Source organism: Gekko japonicus, unplaced genomic scaffold, assembly GCF_001447785.1.
Source record: "Gekko japonicus isolate JY-2015 unplaced genomic scaffold, Gekko_japonicus_V1.1 scaffold245, whole genome shotgun sequence".
NCBI classification, from domain to species: domain Eukaryota; kingdom Metazoa; phylum Chordata; class Lepidosauria; order Squamata; family Gekkonidae; genus Gekko; species Gekko japonicus.
The window spans coordinates 852,919-864,361 of record NW_015167537.1 but is presented as its reverse complement, the minus strand read 5'-3'; the positions used below and the strand labels follow the sequence as shown (position 1 = coordinate 864,361).

Below are 11,443 nucleotides of genomic sequence, written 5' to 3'. Positions count from 1 at the left end.
TAATAAAAGTAAACAAAAAAACCAAAATGTCGGATCTGGACTGTAAAACTAGCTAACAAGAAAGGAGGAGCTTCCGAGGTGGGCGTTTTATTTGTCGAAGAGCCGGCTGTTTAATAACCAGACTGTGAACGACTGTGACCTTGACTGGGTATTTTGAGAAATGTAGAACTGTGACAAGCGAGAAAGTGCCCTAAAAGGCACTTTTAAAAGTCAATAGTTGCGGAGAAAAGGTCTAGCTAAGAGAATGGCAGCGTTTAAACTTAAAAGCGAAAGAAAAAGGATAAATCCATTCTCAAAGCCAAAGATCTTTTGAAGAGGCACGACGGAACAAGGATTGCAGCATTGGCAGTTTGTAAAAAGAGAAAACAGCGACCCGGAGGAGGAGCCGAGAAGCCGGAGAGAAGCAAGCGGAGGAAGTTCCTTGTAGAAGCTGGAGGTTAAAAGAAGCCAGCCCGCAGAAAATCGGTTCGAAATGCGCTTTGAAAAGACTTTATTAACAAGGCACCAATGGGACACTACTAACATATTAACATAGACAATGTACTTAACCGGTTTGAAGAAAGAAGTTTGACAACACACTCAAGAAGAAAAAGAAGAAAAGATTTATATTACTAACAGATTAATTTACTAGTTAAAACATCACTCAGCTTTCTCTTGATCCCACTATATACCCTCCCCCTTTCTAATTAAGCGAAATATCTCTCCTTTTTAGGAGAGGGAATAAAGCTTTTAAACAAAAAAAAAAGACTGCAGGGAGCACAGTGGCCAGGCAAGCTGTCGCTGCCAAGCAGAGTCACCAGCTTCCTAAACTCAGATTCAGATTCAGACACCTTTAATGGCATAATACTTCCCAAACTCAGCCACCTCTCTGCAAGCTAAGTGCGGCCCGGGACAATGCACTCCAAACTGCCAGCCCTATAGCACCGAGCACTGCCTAGTGGGCTAACTCAGAGCCCCAAGCATTGCACTTGTGCCCTGCTCCCTTGGCCAGTGGCTGCTGAGTCCTTCGGCAGGCGGACGGACCAGGCCCGGGGGGAAGTGCGTTCCCTTCCCTGTTGGGTAAGTGCTGGGCTGCCTCCCCCCACCCGCCATGGCAGCCCCTTCCCCCAAACTCTCTCCTTTGCACACAAGCTGGGTGTCCCAACAAGTACTTCTTCCCTTGTCAGCTGCACCTGTCCCACCAGTCCCTGGCTCCAATGGGGCTTCTCCTTTGAACCCATCCCAAAGGAGGGATCTGCCGAATAGGCTTATGAAGGAGGAAGAGCAGCTCACCTGGAGCGGGGCTGCTCACTTGGGGGGGCGTGCAGGGATGTGGGGGATGCCCCCTGACTTATTTAAAGGTTCCTCAAATTTAAAAAAATCCTAGCTACAGGCCTGGCCAGGAGGCTTGTGAGCATGTCATAAATATTCTGAAAACCCTTTTCAAGAAAATTTGCTGAATTGCCCAATCCTGAATTACCTCAATAACCAATTGATAATGAAACCAAAATATGCTTCAGTTGTTATATTAGTAAGACAAGGTCTGGAGGTCATTGAACAATAATTATTGATGGTTTTCTTTTCAGTACATATTCATCTCCTTTCTCTCCAGAGACACAGCTTACAAACTATTAAAATCTGTTTGCCAGCACTTAGAGGTATGTGCTATCTGCTCCCTTTGTGTGTACATTTTGTATATTGTTTCTCTTCATTTGTAATATGTTGGTAGGTGATCAATCAGTATTATTTTAACACTGTATCTTTAGGATGTGAGTGTTGGCAACAGTCCCAATCCTTCGTCTCCAGAAAACAGCTTCAGAGCTGATCGCCCTACAACCTTACCTTTGGTAATTTTCTCATTTTACTAATAATGTGGATTTTAAAAGGAATTTGTGAAGGTTAAAATATTGTTAAATAAAATTATTAGTATCAAAGGATATATAAGAAATCCTAGGCACAGATTTTTATCATAGTTACGTTTATTGAAGGGGGGGGTGTTCTAGATCATTGTGGCTATCTAAAAAAGAGATAAACAAAGAGTTGCCAAAGAAATCTAGAAGAAGAAGAGATTGGCTTTATACCCTGCCCTTCACTACCCGAAGGAATCTCAGAGTGGCTTACAATCCCTTTCCCCTCCCCTCCCCACCCCAGCCCACAACAGACACCCTGTGAGGTAGGTGGGGCTGAAAGAACTCTCCCAAGAACTGCCCTTGAGAGAGCAGCTCTGAAAGAATTTATGACTGACCCAAGGTCACACCAGCAGCTGCATGTGGAGGAGTGGGGAATCAAACCTGGTTCTCCCAGATTAGCGTCTACACTCTTAACCACTACGCCAAACTGGCTCTCTAGCTATCTGTTCATGTGATACATAAGTAAGCAGTCACTGAATCAATAAGGAATACTATTCAGAGTCTGGATATAAACCACAGGATCTGAGTCTCTACCTTTCCTTTAGAGCTCTTGGCTTAATGGTTAGGAAAGGGTTGTATTTAAATCACAGAGAACTACAGTGTCTATGACAAACTGCATAAAGCACTTGAGAAAATCAGCTATTTTACATGTTATAGTTGCCAAAAGGCTCAATACCCCAGTGTGAAGATCTCCACTCCCATGCCATAGGATGCAGAAGGACTTACTATGAGACATGACAGTGTCACACTGTTGACTATTGTAATATGCTTTGCACATGACTGCTCTTGAAGACAAATCAGAAGCTTCAGTTCTAATCTTATCTGTAGTGCTGTTGTAAGATGTAGAGCATTTTGTGTTTTTCAGGACAGGAAACCATGCCCTATTTATTTTTAAACTCGGTTCTTTCCTGTTGAAATTGTGTTTATGTTTATGAATTTCAACGGCGTCCCTGTGTAATCTGACATGTTATTTGGATGTGTTGTCCAGCCTTTCAGTGTCTTGGAATAAGATACTGTGTCCTGTTTGAGCTAGGCTGTGTTCAGCCACTGCTGATTTTTCAGGTTGGCCAAGTCTGCAGTGTCTTTCATGTTCTTTTATTCTTGTCTGGATACTACGCTGTGTGGTCTCGATGTAAACCTGTCCACAACTGCAGGATATGCATTATACTCCTGCAGAAATGAGGGGGTCTCTTCTGTCTTTTGTTGATAGTAGCAGTTGTTGTATTTTTCTGGTGGGTCTGAATACATCTTACAACAGCACTACAGATAAGATTAGAATTTCAACAGCCAATCCATATGCAAAAGAACCTCCTCAGGAAAGCTCCTCCATTAGCATGTCACAGCCTGGGGAACTCCTACATGATAATGACTCAGCCCTACCCCACCTTCCTGAATAGATATAAATTACCTGCCTACCATTTTTCTTCTCACATTGACACAGAGAGTACTCCATCTTTTCTGTGTTATACCTCTGAGGATGCCAGTCACAGCTGCTGGTGAAACGTCAGGTACTTCAATGCCAAGACCATGGTCATACAGCTCAGAAAATCTACAACAACTAATAAACACAGCAGTTATTGGTCACTGAGTTAAGCTGCAGTATTTCTTTTCATCATTCATATGAGATTAATTATAAATATTTGCAAATTACAGTAGATTGACAGAGTGTGACTTGATTAAGGTCATCTGCTGAGCTTCATGGGACTGGTGTTTAAATCTTCCACATCCATACTACTACTGTGCTGTTCATTGAACTATGTTGCCTCAGATTGAAAGTCTCTTACTGTTGTGAATCACTGAAGGCACAAGGGACCTAGCTAACATGCCTTTCAATCATAGCTGGCATTTCTGATGCATCTTCCCCTTAGGGCTTGAGTGAAGATTATTCTGAACTGGATGGCATCATTCGGCAGCGGAGGCAGGAAATGGAAGAATCTAGCAGCACTGGTTCTCAGACTCCAGAACTGGAACATTTTCAAGGTTAAGATAAAATGCTGTTTTGAGGGTCATGTGTAGCTTTGCATTAATTATTATTTACATTTATTTAAAATATTTGTATGCTGCCTCTCTACCCAACTTAAGGTCCCCAGGGTGGAAAACAATAAAAACAATTTTTAAATGGATAAACATATATAAAATAATAAAAACAACTAAATAAAACATACAAATACACAAACACTTGAGAATACAAACAAGGAGGCAAGCCAATGATAATAAGGGAATGCCAAACAAAACAAAACAAAATCTTCACTTGCTGGTGAGAGACAACAATAAAGGGAGACAGATTAAATTTATGGGGGCGGGAGAACCAACATTTTTGCACCACAACTGAGAAGGTCCCTTCTTGGGTTTCTGCCCATCTAGCCTCAGGCAGCAGGAGCGTATGAAGTAGGACCTTTGTGAATGACCATAGTGGTGGAGTAGGCTCATATGGCTGTATGCAGTCTTTAAGCTGTATATGGCTTTAAAGGTCCATTCCAGCACCTTGAATGGGGAACCAATACAGCTGGAACAAGCCAGTATAAGTGGAACAAGACTGGAGTGATATAGTTCCTACGAACCACTCCAGGCAACCTTTGGGGGGATGGGAGAAGGGTTTCAGCCTCCCTCCCCCCACTATTTTCCAACCCAAATGGCTCTGACAGGGCCCTATCTGATAGTGCATAGTCCCCTCCCCCAGCCAAATAGCACTACCTTGCAGTTAAGATGTGACAGAGTCCAAGTCAGGTGAACCTGGATACAATATGTTAAAAATGCATAGTTCGTGTTTTACTTCTTAGATTGATACCTTCATTTGTAAATCACCATTTTTAAAAACTTGCTTCCTGCAAATGTTGCAGAATCCAATGAAACAGGGCTACCAGATGCCCTCTTTTTAGAGGACATGTCCTCTCTTTTGGTGTCCGTCTTATTTGGGGCTCTTTTTAAAACACTTATGAAAATATTCTCTGTTGGGGTTGGAAAGTTAGGAATATTCTTAGTTAGTAGGAATTACCACAGCTAAAATAGTAGGGGTATTTAAAATGAAATTTGTCCTAGCAATCACTTGTTTGAAGTAGTCAAACAGAAATATGTCCTCTTTTTTGCGTTTCAAAATATGGTAACCCTAAACTAAACTATTATTTTTTTCTGGCTGAAATAATGCACTGAGTTGTGCAAAGTACATCAAAGGAATACCCTGCCACTGAGCACCATGTTCCCTGATTCTGATTACCAGAGACTTCCGTTCCTAAACACAATACATCTTCTTGGAACGGTAGCAAAAATCATACAAATACAGTGAGGCTAGATTGCACTTTCTGCAGAATCATTATTTAAGCTGTACGTGCTTGACTCGTAGTTTTAAATTTTTGTTTCTGGCAGATTACCTTGCTGTTGACACCAAGACTCATCTGAAAGCATCCAAGGTAGAGGCATCACCTGCCCATGCAGACGTACACTCAAAATGCTTGTGCGATGGTAAACTCAAGAATGTTTCTTGCAACGGTAAATAAACTAGACCCAGCTTTGAAGGAAGGGGCAGGGTGGATTTGCCTTCTTCCCTCAGTTCTTTGCATTCATTGCCATATTTGCATTCAAACCCCAGTTTTTGCAATAAGAAGCAAAGATGCAATTAAGATGTGCATAGATAAACTTGCTATTTATTTTTAGAGACCAAAATTTGGAATGGTGGGAAAGAAGGTAGCATATCTAAACATTTTCAATACAACCTGGGAATTGAAGCAGGAAGGGGAGAGTAAAGCACTGAGGGACAGCGGCACACTTCTTATATATTTAAAAGCGACGAGCAAAGGTTTAGTGTGTTCTAGTTCCTCATCCTTTAGAAGACCTAGCTCACATACTGGAACTGGAAGCTTTCCCCCAGCTGTGTTTTTATTTAATTGTAGCTGAGGTCTCCATGTGCTATCAGATTCTGTGATAAGCATGGAAGGAGCTGCGGCTCAGTGGCAGAATACTTGCTTTGCTTGCAGAACATTCCAGTTTGATCCCTGGTGTCTACAGTTAAAGGAATCGTAGGCAACAAATGTGTCCAGGGATAGGGGAATATTTGGCCTTACCGGGAGGCTACCACAGGAGGGAGGAGAGGTCACTGCTCACCTGCGCAGCAGCTGTGGGGCTGCTCCTCTTTAAAGGGACACGACCACCCTTGCAGCTTATCAGCAGCATCCTTGACTAGCTAAAGGGACAGAGTGAGACTACAAGACAGCTGAGGTAGCTCCTCCTAATAGGCTGCAAATAGCCAGGGGATGTGCGTAGCTTACTGTACAGGAATGGAAAGGGGTCAGGATGGAGGCCAGTGGGGATACTCCAGAATTCTCCAGCCATTCTCCACTGGTTGCCTCAGACAAGACTGGCAAAAGAAACCAGGTGGATGCAAACCCCCCTCCCAGTTCTGAGGCCACCTTTGACACCAGCAGAGCATTCTGTTAGGAGGCTTAGCCTCCAGAGGAAAGGACTGTGACACACACACACACTTACAGAATGTCGGGAAAGACTTTTCTCTGACTCCTTAAAAATGACTAACAATCAGAGTAGGCCATACTGAGCAATCAACCAATGATCTGAGTGGATAGGAGGAAGATGAGTTGATTTAAGGAAGTTTCTTATGTTCAATTGTACAAGAACAGCTTTACATATTTCTTCTCTGTGTCCCATCCTTCAGCATATAGTTCATAATGCAAATTGTAAACTAGTTTGTCTATTTCTCCCACATGACCGAAAAGCCCATTAAACAATGTACCATTGATTCAGACTATGGATTTTTAATCAAAGCTTTCCTATAGACAAGGGCCCAGTGCTGATGGTACTACTGTTAAGAGTAAATTCAATAATGTATGCATGTTTCATAGGAGACAAAAACCTGTCAACTTTCTTTCAATCCCTTCAAAACATTCTTTGCCTTAACAGATGGTAGTAGCTCAATGGAAAAAAATCCTATCTAGTGGTTTGACAGTTCTAGACTGCCATCAGGCCCATGTTTAACTAGGTTTAAATGGACATTTATTTATTTGATTTATATCCCACCCTCCTTGCGTGTGAACCCAGCTTGTTACCAGGTTTGTGTGTTTGCCTCATTCCTTCCTTTTTATGTGGAATGCAATGAAGGAATTCTAGTTAGAACGAACTTCAGCTACCCAAAATATAATGAAAACAGGCCCACAGGTTAACTGGAGTTAGTCCCCACTCCACCAAGATTCTAAGGCTGAATTAAGCTTTAGTACTGAATCCTAGTTGGTTTAGGGGAAACTAGCTCCAGTTAACTCACACAACTACACTCGTATAATCCAGGTAACTACAATTAAGTTCTACCTAAGATTCTCCATGTGCAAAGGGATGGGGAAGGAGAGAAGAATAAGAAATGCACAAAAACCTGACAATATGCCAGGTTCATGTATATGTCAGTAATGTTGGTTAAATGTGATTGTTTGGAACTTGCTGAAAATGTCCACTGTCAGAAGGATTTCTGTCAGCAAAATGTGATTTCCTCATGTCCCCCTCCCACTGTAGTGTTGCCCTGCAAGGCACATGTAGTGCTCTTATGGACTCATAAATTCATAAGTGATAAAACTGGACTGTGCAATTAGTGTGAAAAAGGGACTGAACTGTGTGGTGACCCAAAGTGATGCCAGCTGCAGACACACACCAGCAGAGGAAAAGCCTCCTCCTGAGATGATGTGCCAATGGTCCCTGAGGTTACCTGCCCTCTCTTACCCTCAGCGCAGCAGGAAGAGAGACCAGCTCCCTACACATAGAGAACACACAGAAACCAATAACCATGTGCCATGGGGAAATGCCATATTCTGCAAAAGGGACTTAAAATCCTGAAGAGACTCCATGAGCAAAACCTTTCCTTCAACATGCAGGCAACCCCTACCCACCCCTCTTCACCTGCACCAGATGATGCATTTAGGCTCCGCAGCATAACAAAGAAGCCTCTGCCAGCTAAACCCATCAACTCATCAGCCAGAGCCATTAAAAGACAATACCCCTGGACTCAGCTATTGTTCTCCAAAGGTGCCACTGGTAAAGTGATTGGATTCAACATTGCCCAACCCTGCCCCATCCTCCTGCAACCAGTTTTTTTAGGAAACGTCCAGGGGATAGATCAGGGAGGGGGGACAAACCAGGGGGGCCTCACAAGGGAGGTGGCCAGTGAAGCCCACCTCCAAGCCCCAAAATGGCATAAAAGAGCTGGTCTAGCCATGTGCTCGCTCGGTTTCCATACCTAAGCCCTGCCCCATCCTGCTGGCTCTCAGTGTAGCACTGCCCAGAGTCACATGTTCTGCTGGTTCAGAATAAGACCCTTATTTCCTTATAGTCTCCCCATTTTTCCTGTAGATCGCTTCATCACACTGAGGATAGGTAAATATTACCCCTCAACTAAACATCCTGCTCATGCGAATGTCGCTATCCCTTTCTCTCTAATTTTCCTAGGTCTGCATAAGTGTATGTGTGTTTGTGTTTTATTGTATGTTTGAAATATTCTTCAGTAAAGAACCCATTTCTCTAAAGAATTGGTTTCTATGTTTATTCTTGGTTTTACTAGAAAGGTGGGACTTCTGTATACATAGTCTTGTGCCACTTAGTTGCCAATTGCTCATTAAATATTATAATTCCCCACAATTATTAATAACTAAAGCAATTTGGCTAACGGTAGTCACAACTACATCCCAGAGATGGTACACTTGGGGGACACGGGTACTCCAGGAACAGCATGAGAAGTAAATTGGAGGTCTGCAGTTGGAGGATTGATGAAAAGGCCTCCTTCCATCACCAGAAAACCTCTGTGGTATCCAATCCAATGTCCGATAGTCTCCTGTTGTGTGTTCAGTTATGTTATTTTCAGATTTCAGTGGTCAGTGGACATAAATATTTTGTTCATTTATAGTTACTCCTAGAATCCTTGGTTTCTTCTACAGAACGAATTACCAAAAGCTTCTATCTGTGAACCACATACTTGTTTTATATGCAATTCTGTAAGTATGAACCATCCCCTCCAAAACTATATGCCTAAGGACACCTTCACAGGAAAGACTATGCTAAAGGGTTTAGTAGTTCCTGCTTCTTGTTTATTGCACACCAATAAATATTTGAATACATTCCACATGAAATGTTTCCATTGTGTGAAATGGCAGGAGGAAAATGTGACTTTTCTAAATTGCTCAGAACTGTATGTTGTAGGTAATGAAATTTCAAATTTCAAAAATCATTTTACCAAACTTGAGGAGGCTAATGGAAGGAAGGTTGTGTGGGGGTTACAAATTGGAGGAGCTAGTAGCATCACATGAGTCAGCACAGCTAGGTTTGAGTTGCAGAACATCAGAGAGTAAATCCTATAAGATAGTGGGATATCTCTCTGTGTCAGGAATCCAAGCATCTATGAGACCAGCCCTTCAACAGAATCTTCTACAGCAGGGGTCCCCAACAATTGATCAATGCCAGAAAAGGTGTTGATGCCCACGGGCACCATGTTGGAGACACCTGTTTTACAGAGTCAAACTCTGGGTGCATTCATAAGATTGGTTTTCATTATGGGTCTTTGTATAATTTGCCCTGAAATCCACATATAGTCTGCCTTTCTTACTGAAACCTGAGCTTTTCTTTCTTAAACTGAAACACATTGCCTTTGTTGGTATGGGGATTTGAATGTTAAATCCTTAATAATGTTAGATGGCTGGATTAATGTAAAGCATGACTGAAAACTCTTTAATATGTTTCGAAAACCAACAGATGTCTTCCTATTTTGCCTGATGGTCATAGATTTCCTTTTTTCCTTCCCACCCGTTACTTACAGTGTCTGTATACTAATTTTCTCTACATTCTACATGAGATATAAAATCCACATTCTGGAGGAGCAACTTGGTTCCATGGCATCCTTTGAGGATTCGCATATTAATGAGTAAGGGTACTTTTTTCTCTAAAAGAATCCTCTGTCTTTTCCCACTTTAATATTCATCCTGCTGGATTAAGTTTCCATATGTTATTTCAGAGTTATCAAGGTCACCTTCCCTAGAGTTGTGCTCTGCCTCTTCAGCAAATTATCACTTTAAAGCACTCATTAATGAAGCTTCCCATTTGGCAATCTATAGAGAGGCAAAATTCATATCGCAAGGTAATTAGGAGGATAATATATGGGAACTAGCTTAAAAGCTGCACTCTTGTTCCCACTCAGTCCTATGACTTTTTTTTTTTTTAAGTAACTCAATTCAGATTTTAGTTGAAGGTATTCATTCATCATGAATTAAGGGGAAATGCATGATGCAAATATGAAGTGTTTTGAAACTTAAATGGCAAAATATGTGAAGTCGGTCCTAAATGTGTTTGTTTTGTCTTGTTACTGTGCTGTTAGGATCTCTCGTTGCCAATGATAGATTCGGACACAGTCTGGGGCGATCTTCATCTCTCACCACAGATATCAAAATTCCAGTCCACATATTGCACCCTATAGCAATACAAAGCATGGTTTAAAATCCCATGTAGTACCCATGAGTTTGTTGGGCAGTGTGCATTCAGATTTCACATGACAACAGACTTTAATCAAGCCATGAACTCTGGTTTTTCAGGATGTCCAAATGTTGCCATAAAGTTATCAGCATTTTTGCTAGCCCTATTCATGTGCTTTTAATAGAAGCCTGATATTCAGAAGCAAGTTAATCATTTCTTAGCATGGAGTTAAAGTGATGGGGAAAGTTTAATCTACTAAGAGTGCTATCCTCAAGAGAATTATAATCTTCTATTGAAGCCTGTGGGCTAGAAGGGCATAACTCTGTGTAGGATTGCACTGTAAATTTCAGTGTGCCACAGAACAGAACCAGAAAAGAATTACTAAGAAAAATTTGACATTGTACTGAGTCCAGTTTTGTTCAATCACACATACACAATTTCAGCTCAAAGCTCATAGAGTAATCATACACTCTGCGTAGGACTGCACTGTAAATTTCAGTGTGCCACAGAACAGAACCAGAAAAAAATTACTAAGAAAAATTTGACATTGTACAGTCCAGTTTTGTTCCATCACACACACACAATTTCAGCTCAAAGCTCATAATCATATGCAAGAAACAGAGCAATTGTAATGAAAAACCATGCTCACTTCATGCCAACTGTGGTGTGTGTGTATCCCCCCCCCCGCATTCTCTGTGCTCACTGCCTAGATACATTCATATTGGAGCCTCTGTTTTGAGGACTGGTGCCTCAGTGTAGCACTGTTCACCTCAGCGCTGCAATGTGTGCTATCATGACACCTTTTTTCAGGCTGCCATGATTACAGAAATCATAGCAGTAATACCAGCATGTGGAGGCACCAGTTCTTATAAACAGCATCTCTATGTGGCTCCTGTTGTGCACAAGTCCAGTGGCAGCTCCCAAATTTGTATGGGTCAAGTTGCCAACTTTCCCATTCTGTGGGAGAAATAAATTAAGGCATTCTGAACTGCAAAGTCAAAACTACATCAGCCTCCAAGATACCCCAAGACTGAAACAAAAAGGTGACAGTTATGTGACTTGGGTGTACTAGATGCTCTCCCCCCCCCTTTATTCTTCAGCAAATTAAT

The 11,443-nt window shown here is 41.8% G+C and overlaps 1 protein-coding gene across 2 annotated transcripts in view; it reads left to right on the top strand.

Moving 5' to 3' along the window:
* Positions 1-11,443, top strand: part of GRAMD3 (GRAM domain containing 3) — a 58,111-nt gene that overhangs the window by 40,247 nt on the left and 6,421 nt on the right. For both annotated transcript variants that reach the window (XM_015413531.1, XM_015413530.1), the window contains exons 7-12: positions 1,566-1,637; positions 1,746-1,826; positions 3,758-3,869; positions 5,253-5,375; positions 8,779-8,866; positions 9,685-9,789. In XM_015413531.1, the coding sequence (XP_015269017.1) occupies positions 1,566-1,637; positions 1,746-1,826; positions 3,758-3,869; positions 5,253-5,375; positions 8,779-8,866; positions 9,685-9,789 (581 nt within the window). The remainder of the gene's footprint in view (positions 1-1,565; positions 1,638-1,745; positions 1,827-3,757; positions 3,870-5,252; positions 5,376-8,778; positions 8,867-9,684; positions 9,790-11,443) is intronic.